The 12,500-nt window shown below is 46.4% G+C and overlaps 1 protein-coding gene and 1 long non-coding RNA gene across 5 annotated transcripts in view; one reads left to right on the forward strand and one right to left on the reverse strand.

The window, feature by feature from the left end:
* The window catches only part of mtss1 (MTSS I-BAR domain containing 1), a 40,424-nt gene that overhangs the window by 18,488 nt on the left and 9,436 nt on the right, over positions 1-12,500 (forward strand). For all 4 annotated transcript variants that reach the window (XM_019879401.1, XM_019879402.1, XM_019879403.1 and 1 more), the window contains exons 2-6: positions 2,829-2,890; positions 5,602-5,675; positions 10,254-10,338; positions 11,001-11,092; positions 11,177-11,251. In XM_019879401.1, the coding sequence (XP_019734960.1) occupies positions 2,829-2,890; positions 5,602-5,675; positions 10,254-10,338; positions 11,001-11,092; positions 11,177-11,251 (388 nt within the window). The remainder of the gene's footprint in view (positions 1-2,828; positions 2,891-5,601; positions 5,676-10,253; positions 10,339-11,000; positions 11,093-11,176; positions 11,252-12,500) is intronic.
* On the reverse strand, positions 5,925-7,526 carry LOC109521537 (uncharacterized). The gene is made up of 2 exons (XR_002169383.1): positions 7,081-7,526; positions 5,925-6,104 (listed from the first exon to the last, which is right to left on the reverse strand). It is a non-coding gene; the product is annotated as an uncharacterized LOC109521537 (long non-coding RNA).

Consider the following 12,500-nt stretch of genomic DNA (forward strand, 5'->3'; position numbering starts at 1 on the left):
CCCCCGCCCCCCCACACACACATCTTCCCTCACCAAGAATGCCAGAAGACTCCTCGCAATTTTTCCTACGCCGTGTCAGGAACAACAAGACTGTGGTTTCTTCTAAATTTAGTGCCGGGTTCCTCTTCTCATAGCAGCTGGAACGCCCCGTGGAGCTCAGTGGAAATAAGTGTCACAGAGCCTGCAGTCATCCCGAGCGGCGTAGCAGGTCGCCCATTGCCCGACAACTTAATGAGATCTTTCTTCAGCCAGTCACTCTTGGATGTCGCCCACTTCAGTCTCCCTCTTCGTCGTCGGTCACGAGAGCAAACAGATTATCGGCGGCAGGTGACGACGCACCGCCGACTAAAGTCGTTAAGAGTAAACCGGCTCGGCTGATTGGATAACAGCTCGGAGTATTCCCCCTCCGCACGCAGAAGCTTTGATAGCTCAGCCCGTGAGCGCCCGCGTACTCTTTGAGGTTGGCGCATACGAGAGGTCAGCGCTATTGCCAGCCTGCGCTCAGAAGCAACTCTCCCTCCGTTTTGATGCGCTGCTTCAACTCTCCAGGGTCGCGCGCTCATTTTAACCTCGAGCAGTCAATCGCAAACAAGTTGGAGTAGAATCATCTGGCACCAAAGGAGTTGAGTGGACCGTCACCGACTTGCAGTTTGTCCTTTTTGCCAAAGTATTTGTGAATGGGCTGCATCGTCCTTGAGCAAAGCTTTGATAATGGAAAAAAAAAAAGAGAGTTTTCACACAGTGAGGGCTGCACAGGCCTTGCCCACGGCTGCACTGTTGGCGAAGGACTGTTAACATTCCTGGCGGTCACGACAAACTCGGGTAGAATGTGAAGTTTAGGCGAGAAGGAGCGAGGGAAGCGGCATTCACTCCCATGTGATTCAACGATTCTTTTCAGAAGCCTTCACCGTCAATAAGCAAGGCTCGTGCCAAATTGGCAAAAGGGACATCAATGGCCGGCATTTTATTACATTTGGACTATCAGCTGATCCACCCCTCCCGTCCATCTACTGGTAAATCGCATCACCGCTTAAGCACAGTATTTGGCCCCGCTGATGAATAGGCTTGCTTCATACCCTGTGTGGCTGTCGACTGGAATTTTCTCAATTTCTCAAGAGATTGTTTAAGCATCAGAGCCGAAAACGCCAAGGCGCAATGACGGCTGTGTGAAAGGGGAGTCGTGGAAAGTCAGGACTGGGGTGTCAAGTTTAACACCCGCGTCTCACTTCTCACGCTTGGCCTGGTTGACGGCGCTCATCACTTTCCGATGAGCATTTTTAAAGGTCGGTGGAGATCGCCGCACAAAAGCGAACACGTGATTGTCACACTTTATGGGATTGTGTGTGAAAGGCACTGGCGGATAAATGCCGGCTCTCTACTCTTAGACTTAAACTCGATAAGCACGTAAAACTCGGCTTTTTTTTTTTTTTTAAAGGGCACAAACACAGAATGGGCGCTCTCTGTGAAAGTTGGGCAAGATGATGATGATGATGATGATGATGATGACAAAAAATTGATTATTTTGCTTGATACTGAAATGATGCTGAAGAAACCCGATTATCCATTGCTTTGCCTCCATCAAGCTAAAAAAAAAAAAAAAAAAAAGGCTTTGGCGGGCACGCAGCTAAGAGGCTCGGGGCACAGCGGGAAAGGGTTAAAGGCGTTGCATCTTCGAGCGTCCGCATCGGCAGAGGTCAGACGGGTTGCAGAGAGTCGAGTTCTAGCCGAGCAGCTGCTGAGTTCGGCGCCTGCCCTGCGAACTGCGCAGCAGCCTCGGATGACATCATCAGTCAAAACCGGGTTGTGGCCCCTGAAGGACGCCTCGCAAGTCCCTCTCCTTGTCTGTCTGCTCTCTTTTCCATGACCCAAAATAACTCCCAATTTGTATTTGCGAAGGCTTGGGAAAAAATAATTGCCGATGTTAATAACCGTAAATCTACCCAAAACAAAATGGGTACAAAATCGGGGACATATGTATGGGTTCAACTATTATTATAGGCCATTCTAAATAATTTTTAGGGAGTGTTGATTTTTTTTTTTAATTATTATTATTTTTTTTTTTTTGCGATTTACATACGTTGAGCAGCTATCCTTGATCAGCTGTTATTTATTTTCTTCTTCTTATTTTTTTCTTTGTCAACAGCGGCACTGTTCCATTGTTGATTAGTCATCAAAACTCCAGATTGCCTGATGATGAAAGTTTCGGCTCCATGCCCGTTGAGTGGATCAATCCTCTCTGGCTCCATTTGTAATGCCCTGAAAAGCGCCACTGTTCTCACGCTCAACCGCCCCACATGAAATGTTCCATTTGTGTGTGTGTGTGTGTGTGTGTGTGTGTGTGTGTGTGTGTGTGTGTGTGTGTGTGTGTGTGTGTGTTTTTTAATTACCCACCACCACGGTCATATGCGTGGCTCCTTCACAAGCATAATAGCATCTGATTCGCATCAGTGTGACCCGTAAGCGCTATGATTACAAACGCCTCTCCACATGCCTCCCACGTTCTCCAATAAATTAATCAAGCACATAGTCGTGGCTCACTATTCACCAAGTTGCCTGTTTTTTCCTCTTTGGAACCCCTTTGCAGCTTTTTGCTGGAAAAACTCGCTTCTTTCCAAAGCACTAAGAAGTCATGCAATATTACTTGATGTTTTTTTTTTCCTTCCAGCAGTATCGTGATTGTGGAATTAATTAATTATTGGCCAGATAACAGTTCCTACACCTGTCAGTTTACGTGTTTTTTCTAATGCTGTTGGTTGGTATTATTTGGTTTGAAATGAACTTGTTGCTCGCGGAGATGAGTGTAAACCCCGCTGTTTGTTTTTCTGCAGGCCAGTTATCCCACGTGGGAGGACTTTGTCACGAAAGGAGTCAAACTTCAGTCGCAGCTCAGGTAAGACTTGCGGCAGCGCGCCCGCAATTTTGAGAAATATCGACCTCATAGTGGAACCACTGTAGTTGAACGTGATCCATTAGGGCGCATTTTATAGGCATGTGTCATTACCACATTTAACACCCACTACCCACCTCTTCACAGACTGAGTACAAGAAGATACATTTGAGCACTCGCCAATACTGAGGACTAATACTTGATAATGCCGTGCCATGCCAGACATCCTGCCTCCAAATATATATGTCATGCTGGTGAAGTGGTATGGGGTCTTGTAGTATCGGAGCATTTTAATGAGTACGTCTGACCCTAAACTGGTCCCGGTATCTGTATTGGTGCATCCCCAATATTTTATATTAGAAAAGTCACATGGGAGATCCACAAGCAAAAATGACATTTTGTGTGAATGAAACCATCCATAATCTGAACCGCTTTATCCTCAGGATCGCGGGCGTGCTTGAGTCTATCCTAGCCGTTTTAGGGCAATAGGCGGGCTACACCCGAACTGGCTGCCAGCCCGTCGCGGGTCACACAATAGACAAACAATCGCTCACATTCAACAATCACACCTCGAGACAATTATAGCATTCAGCCAACCTAACATGCATGTTTTTGGGATGTGGGAAGAAACCGGAGTACTCAAAAGAAAACCCGCGCAGGCACGAGGAGAGAATGCAAACTCCACACAGGAAGCCCTCGACCCAAAATCGAACGCTGGACCTCTGCACTGTGAGGCCGACCAGTCGACCACCGGGCCGCCCTTTCTGTCGCCCGGTGGAAGATCATTTCACCGTTCCGTCTCTCTCTACACGTTGCTGGCATAGATAGATGAACAACTTGTAATAAATGAATAGTGTTCGCATCCATTCATCCAATGAAGCTGACGTGCATGTTTTTCAAACGCTCGGGGCCGAGATCCATACTCGGAACTGTGAGACCGCCGCGCTAACCGCCGCCATATTTTCTTGTTTACCATTTAATGTTGCAGTATTGATAGGGCGCATCCCAAACATTTTCCACTGCAGTGAATAAGGCAGCAATTTAGGTATCCATTTTGCAACTTCACTCGACTTTACATAAAAGCTGAACGCACGCACGCACGCACACACACACACACACACACACACACACACACACACACACACACACACAGTGTCATCTGATCTTCTCGGTTCAGTTTACAAGAGTAATGGCCATTTGTGTGCTCATGCAGTGCTAACGTAGCATTCATAGTCTAGCCTGGTAATAGAATGCGCAAACACACACACACACACAGACACACACAAATGCTCGCCAGACAATAGGTCCATTGATAATAATGATGTGGCTTCAGAGGGTTTCCCGTTGCAGTGGCGAACTGGCCTTTGAGGGTCTCTCATGTGGTTTTTAGCAGTCAGGCGTCCTCTCACTGATTCACAGAGCGAGCGAGTCGGGCTCATGTTGGAGGGTGGCTGACGTTGGCGTCCTCGTTCGAGTCACTTTTGTGTTTCTTTTGTTTGCCGCCGTGTTGACTGCGACGGAGCTGAGCTGCGTATGGAGTCAATGTTACGGATGTGCGCAAAGTGGTGAATACTAGGGAACGTTCCGGTCGATGCTTCATTCCCCGAGGCGCACATTAGTCTGTGAACAAACACAGTGCAGTTCAACTTCTGGTAACTCGTTTGAAATGGCGCCCCTTGTTGTGAACATCACGCCACTATGAAAAGAGCGACTTTACAACCTCGTTTTCTGAAAAAGAAAATATTTTCTCTGGTGTAGGTGAATAGATAGTTATTTTATTGTACAGTCAACCCCCCACTAATTGGAGTTAAGGCTCAAGACCCACGGTGAATAGAGATTATTTTAAACCCTCGACATACCCCAAGCGACATGAGGTTTTGTTGCAAATGGGGAACCGCAAATTACCTGTTGAAATCCTGTTGTTTATTTGAGAAGCTTTCATTTCCTGAAAAATGTATGGTTAGCTATTTGCTTCCCCCCCCCCATTACATTTCTTCCTATTTATATAAAAGAGAAGTATTTTGTTCCCTGACTGCGCCCAAATTATTTTTGACATGATATCTTTTACACTTTAAGTAAACACCCATTAAATAGCCATTCTTCTCTTTTTTTTGAATTTTTTTTTTTTATTTTATACCGTTTAACTTTTTTACCCTTTTGTGACAATGAAATGAAACCTTTGTGTCCTAAATGACGACTGGTTACAACTGCAGTTAATTGCTTCTTACAATTAGAGTCTCAAAAATTTGAAATGAATGTGAGTGGCCCGGTGGTCCAGTGGTTAGCGCGTCGACCTCACAGTGCAGAGGTCGCAGGTTCGATCCCGGCTGCGGCCTTCCTGTGTGGAGTTTTCTCCGGGTACTCCGGTTTCCTCCCACATTCCAAAAACATGCATTGCAGGCTGATTGAACACTCTAAATTGTCCCCAGGTGTGAGTGTGAGCGTGGATGGCAACCAGTTCAGGGTGTCCCTCCGCCTACAGCCCAAAGACGGCTGGGATAGGCTTCAGCACCCCCAGCGACCCTTGTGATGATAAAGCGGATCTGAAAATGGATGGATGGATGGATGGATGGACGCAATGTATGGCATTCTATTTCGGTTCCATCTTAGAGGTTCCACAGATCTGAAGTCGATTGTCAATCATGCACCGAATCGCTGTCACTTTTGTATTTAGATATTACATGTTACCCGTGTGTGTCTGTCCCACTATTCAGGACCACCATCCTGGTGACGGGCGCCTTCCTGGATGCTTTTCAGAAGGTCGCCGACATGGCGATGGGATCCAGAGGTAAAAACAAACACTTGAGCAACCCCAAAGCCCTTCTGTTTTTATTTTTTCCGCTGCGCACGGGGAGCCCCGAGCTGGAGTCTTAAGACGGTTGCTGTGATTATGTAAGACCGGTTGGTATTCAAATGAAATCCAGCATGTGGGAGCGGGAGTGCCAGGGGAGCGAATTATGGCTGCTCCCATCCAAGGAAGCAGCGGCAACAGAAGCACCAGCAGGCTTGCTCTGTCATGCCCGAATGTTTGTTTAAAAAAACAAAAAAAAAAAAAAAGAGTAAACACTTGTTTGCCAGACACGCGTCCTATACTGTACATTGTCTTCGTGTCTGATGTCGAGATCCTGACCACACCTAACAGTTGATCAACAGTGCCTCGCCATTGTGCGCCTTCAAACAGGAAGTAGACACTAAGCTTAAGAGTGCAACAGAGAGACTGGAAGAGTGACAGAAAGACATACAAGTGGACATCTCTGTAAATGTTCAAACTATAAAACAAAACAAAAAAAAAAACATTTACTTTGTACTCGGACTTTTGTTACATATTGTGACAAATACTGTTTTAGTACCATACGTGTCCGGTACATACGCTGTTCAAGTGTTAGGTGCCTCAAACGTGTCCAACTTTCATTGGGTTGGGATTTCTGTCCCTCATAATTGACTTGACACGCTGAGATTGACCCCCACTTTTTTGTTCTTCCCCTCAAAAGCTGTGCTGGTCTCAAATCCAAAGCAATACACCGCCACCTTCCCTAGGGATTTGTTAAGTCATTACAGCGGTTTACAAACCTGAATTTCACAGACAAGATGTGAACAAAAGGCAAAAACAGAAATTGTGTTTTTTGAAAATGTTTGTTGATGGCAGCATAATGTCTTTGCTTGGGGGGTTTAAGGGCTCGTCATCACTCGAAATCATTATGAGCAAACAACAAAGGAGTCTTTTTTTTTAAACACTGATTTTAGTCAGTTTTACGGGTCACATTACTCAACACGCGCCAGTCCAAAGACCTTCTCCGAAGACATGTCTTGAACACATGCTCATACCATCAGCAGATGGATCAATCGAGCCAGACGCTGATATACTTTGTGAAAATAGTTGCTTTGTTTTGCTGATTCACTCGCAAACTTCTTTTGGTGTCTATTTTCTTGGACAAATGGTAAAACTTTGTCCACTAGATTACATGTGAACCATTTCATTGAATTTAAAAGGTTTTTCTCGCTGCCAACCCAGCCAGAATTCAGGATGGGAGAGAATCCATGATCTCAAACTTAGCGACAGGGTAGATATACCTTCATAGTACCTTTGGAATTACACACACGGGTATTCATTTCCACCCCAGAAATGTGGATTGAGCAAACCTTCAAGACTAGTAAACATGGCTGCCGGGTCAAATAAATAGCATGTCCTTAACCTTGCGTCCGTGTTGTTGCAACCGTCCAACTCTTTGATATGGCGGCGATGGCAATCCAATGGTGGGAATCGCCGCCCGGCGACTGATCTGCTTTAGCTCCGCTCGCAAATAGAACCGCCGCCATCTGTTAGCTGTTAGCTAAGCGTTAGCTGGGATAATGGGGGCCTTCACGCGTGTGTACATGTTGACCGAGCACATTCCCCCACGCGTCTGTGTGTGTGTGTGTGCGTGTGCGTGTGTGTGCGAATGTGTGTGTGTGCGTGTGTGTGTTTAGACAGCTGCCTCCTCCTCCTTCATTCTCTCCGGGCCACTACTTTAGCTCGTCAGCTGCTTTGTCCGAGTACGTTTGTTCAATAGCAGCGCAACAGCTGACTGAGGAAAAAAACACAAGTTAACACTTTCTGACAACTATTACAGACTTTCCTGTGAGGAGCCCCCACCACCACCACCACCACCACTAACAATGAATATAGGCAATTCTAAAAATATTTCGAATTGCCTATATTCATTGTTCTAACAAGGTTACATGGCTTCTCTAAGCGGACAAAGTGTGAGCCAGTGTCCCAATGTGTCAGGTCATTGATTGACCCACAATCGATCTGTGGCCACAAATAGAAGCCGCGAGGCGTCGCCGTGTCTCGTTGACGCTGGATGATGTCGCGTGTGTCTCTGGGCTGCTTGCGTGTGTATGATATCAGACAGATATCAGAAGTGTTCTCGGAATTTGGACAAAATTGCCGGCTTCAGAGTTGTAGCATATGATCAGCTGGTTTTTGCTTCTTACACAAAACCCCAGCAACGGTTTCACACACCAACTTAAGGAGCTGGATTGCGCCATGGTCGCATGTCTGACAGCGACAATTTGTTTCAACAACACTACAGTGTCGATATTGAAACCATGCATGATCTAATTTGGTTGTCAAATCGGAATTCCCGTCAAATCAACCTCCAACCCCAACATTGAACTTGAATCCGGAATCTGGTTGAAAACAGCATATTCGGATGGTCTCGGAATCGGTCCCCAAGAAGTGATTGCGTTGTGCGTTGAAGGGTTTGTCAAGACAAAATTAATTGGTTTGGGAAGCTGGCAAACAACAAAAAGCACCGGATTGCAAAACCAAAAGCTCTACATTTCATCATATCAGAATTATTGTCATCATCAGCTGATGGGGAAAAAAAAAAGTCTTTCCTCTTTCCCTTCCGTGGTGCTCCGCGTGACTCATCACCATGGCAGCGCAGGACCAGTTCACGTCTTCGGCATCATGGGGCTTTTTTTTTCTTTTTCTTCTTCCAAAGCAAACAGTAAACACACACAAGGTGCTGACGGGCCATTATGAAAGTTTCCTAAGGTCAGTGACTGAAGGACGGCGGTTACCTCATCCTGACAGGCTGGTCAGTCAATCAATAAGCGGATCAATGCAAGCAGACAGGACGATTGATGAGGTGTTGCGTTCCGTTTCTGTCGCTCTTTCCAACTCGGACCGTTACTGTGAGTGCTCGGCGAGTTGCGCCACGATATGGGGCACATTGCCACGGCGACGCGGTTTTCACAACGCACACACCTGGACAAGCTGCCGTTGAATGAGTCGCGTTATGAGCGGCGGGAGAGCGAGGCCGGAAAAATGTGGCGTCGGTGAGGCCGCTGAACAGTTTGTCCTCTGTCTTTCCCTCTCAGGAGGGAAATTGTAAATGACGAGCGCAGCTTATTTTCCTTTCACTTCTCCATGCAGTTCCATTCAGCAGCCCAGTGTTTGTCCATCGCGGAGCGTGATGAACAGACGGGCTGTTCCGTTGTGATGCTGGGCGAAGGGGGAGGCTTGCGTCGATGTCTTTAAGCGGCAAAAATGAAATCCTCCAGTATCAGGAAATCCCACAGAAGAACCATTTTTATTTCCTGAATGGGCTACTGTAGCAATGGTGTGTCCCCTTTTACACAGCCACGGGGCCACCTTCGACCAGATTCAGCAAATCATCACTCGATGCAGGTCATAAGGATGAGCTCTGCCGCATATTGCCCAAATCTGCAAACATCTGATGCCCCCCCCCCCCCAAGAAATGTTTGTAATTGCCCATAGATGCCACAAAATCATGGCAATGCTCTTGAAAATGTAATCATAACCTTTGATTTATTTATTCTGGTCAACACTTACGAGGTATAATCAGCAAAGCGTCAACGCCTTGCATCTAACAGGTACACAATCATGAGCCCATGGTACATAAATGGCTGTAATCAGGAGTTGAGTTGATTATTCAGCACAAACTAACCACCATCACATGGGGCTCATCAATATTGTTAGCTAGTATGCTAGCCAAAATAACGTACGAGCACATACTGACGTGACATCACACAGGGGCACGAGTACAGCTCCCCAGTCGCTTTTTGTACTGTTTATTGAGAAGCGCAAGATGCGGGAAACCGGCTGAGAAAACGCCGCCTTTTACAGCGCTCTATCGTGCTGTCCCGTGAATAACCGCTGTCCTGATTTGAATCGCCTGGAGCGGAAAATGTGTTCTGTGTACCAGGCGGGAGTCAAACGGCAGCAGACCCTTTGATGGCTCGAGTGCCACAAGGAGGCCAAGGCAACTAAACCAAACACGCCTCGCCGTGTCCTTTGCCCAGGCGTTGTGTATGGTTTGCGCGCGAGCCCAGAAAGATTATGAATGACAAATGCAGGAAGTTGCGTTGGCTTACATCACTTCCTCTTTTTTTTCCTGGTGCCTTTGCATGAATGCTCTCGTTTGCCTAAGCTGCGCCTCTTTCATTGGTGTTTTCTCACCCCCACCGCTCGCCATCGACATTTTACATAATTTCCATCCATGAGTCAGCAACTTCTTTTTCCGTGTTCTTTCATGATCCAAACCAGCCCATTCGCTCTAACGTTGCGGTGCCGTTTCGTTGGGACTTCATCAAAGATGACGTGCCACGATGCTGTATGTTCCCCATAAATAACTTGCGTTCATCCCGCAAAGACGCCGTTCTACTCCTCCGTTGTTACCCTGAAAAGTGAATGGCTGCCCTTCACTTGGGGCGCGATTTAACAATCAATGAGCCACATTTGGTGATTATATGGGAAAGTTTAGTGCGATCTCCATTTTTTTTTTCTCAACACACACATGAAACACCGGTTCTCTACAAGGAATGTAAAATAATTATGTGACATTTGTTTTTTCAGGAGCTACCAAGGAGATTGGCTCAGCGCTAACCAGGATGTGTATGAGACACCGCAGCATTGAGTCTAAACTCAAACTTTTCACGACGTAAGAAACACACACACACACACACACACACACACACACACACACACACACACACACACACACACACACACAGTCGCAGGTGTCATGGGATGTATTTATGTACCCGAGGGGGAAAGTGGGTCTCATGACATCTTTTTATCTGAGAGTGGGAGCGCCAGACGGCCATTTGCTGCGAGCTGACGTTTGCTCATATCAAAAGGCGGCTTGTATTTGTTGTCGTAAGAGAGCGTCGCTTCAATTAGAGGATGGCCTGCTGTGCAGTGTGAGCTCGGGCCAGCTTTCAAGTGCAGTAGCACTTCAACTTAAGAGTGTCTCAAGAGCAAGCCTCAAATCTCTGCTTTGGCACGGCGAAAAAGCGGAGCAATTAATGTCGAAACGGAGTTGGCTAACAAATGTTTCCGCAAACAAACATTTGTGGCAAATATTGCAGATCGCTTCACACGGCGTAAACATTCACTCCCGACGTCACATATTTCAGCTATCTTCGGTTATTGCCGTCAATTAGTCCCCCGGCGTGGCTCCCGACAAAGTGAAAAATGCATGGCATTGCGCTGTGAAGAAGCTCAAGTGTTTGGAAAGACGGACACAAAAGCAAGACTGCCGCCTAGCACGTGAACGTCTCCCAAAAGGCGACTTATGAAGACATTTTTTCCCCTTCCCAGAGCGCTCTCGGAAAGTCTCATTACACCGTTAGAGTTGAAGATGGAGGAGTGGAGAAAAGCAGCCAGTCAGTTGGATAAAGATCACGCCAAAGGTTTGCCAGCTGGACACCTAAGATGTGCCCACACCACTCTGCAACACCCTCCTTCACATAACTTTTTTTTTTCTTCACCTCAAGAGTACAAAAAGGCGCGAGCAGATATCAAGAAAAAGTCGTCCGATACAGTCAAACTACAGAAGAAGGTGAAGAAAGGTAAGATGGTGGCAAAGTGCATTTTAGACGTGATTATTCGGGGGTGGTTCCCCCCTTATCTAACTAAATGTGCTTGTGAGGTGAGGTTATTGTTGATCCACTCCAGATGTGTGACTTTGAATGTGTGTGGCTTTAAAAGACGGGGCCTGGCCTGGTGAGCGGCGTGGGAGACAGCAAATGAAATATATGTATATGAAAGTCGTCGATAAATTCGATTTAGACTTTTTTTGGGTCTAGTTTTGCTAAATTTCTGCACGGAAGGAGGCTCCTGGCCATACCATGCCCAAGACCAGAGATTACCACTTGGCAACGAGAAAGACTGCCAACGGCCTTTTATGATCAGGGGGGGAAAAGGGGCAACGCCCAAGCACATGTTCAAACACACTTCCTCAAGCCCTATTACAGCACACACACGCGCGCAACAGTTAGCTTGTAAACACATCACATTGCCAATAAGTGACACATCAGACCCTCCCAGGGTAAACCTCATTTGTGTGGTTTTTACATCTTGGGACCTTTTTTTTTTTTCTTTGCTTTGCTTTGCTTTGCTTTGTTTCCTTCCTCATTTGACACACACACACACACACACACACATGCTTTGCTTTGTTTCCTCATTTGACACACACACACACACACACACACATTCCATCAGTCATCCTCGAATGTAAAATCAACACGAAGCATTTGGATGTTTGTGTCAGAGTACATTTTATTACAGGGTTGGGTAACCAATGAATCACCTGATTGTGTGATCAATAAGAGTGGAAATAGAGATTAAAACGGGGCACTGTGACCCACCCTAATCCGAGCATGAGTCGTCCACCATCCTCCGCCATTCACCCTTGTTTGTGTCAGCGGTTATCCGACATAATTGAGATAGGCTAGGCTGTTAGCTCGCTGGCTCACTCTGTCTACACCCCTAAATTACATTTTCCTTTTGTGGCCGCCTTAGAACGCCTCATTGTCAGCTTTGAGTGTGCGCACGTCACGCAGACATTGCCAGAAGATTTTTTTTTTTATGTATTTTTTTTTTTAAATAAAAAAATCTGACTTGACCGGGGCTTTTTGCTGCTGTGGCTGCTTTCGAGCGCCTCGTTGTCGTCTCATGGAAAAGCCCCACGATGAGCTGGCGGAATGTATTTTGCGTCGCAAACATGTAGTTTTGTGTTGGCATATGGTAAATGAAGTCACATCCATTTTAGCAGGTCGTACCAGCGGTCTTTGATTGACAGCTAAGCATAGTGTGGTT

Source organism: Hippocampus comes, unplaced genomic scaffold, assembly GCF_001891065.2.
Source record: "Hippocampus comes isolate QL1 unplaced genomic scaffold, H_comes_QL1_v1.1 scaffold44, whole genome shotgun sequence".
Lineage (NCBI taxonomy): Eukaryota > Metazoa > Chordata > Actinopteri > Syngnathiformes > Syngnathidae > Hippocampus > Hippocampus comes.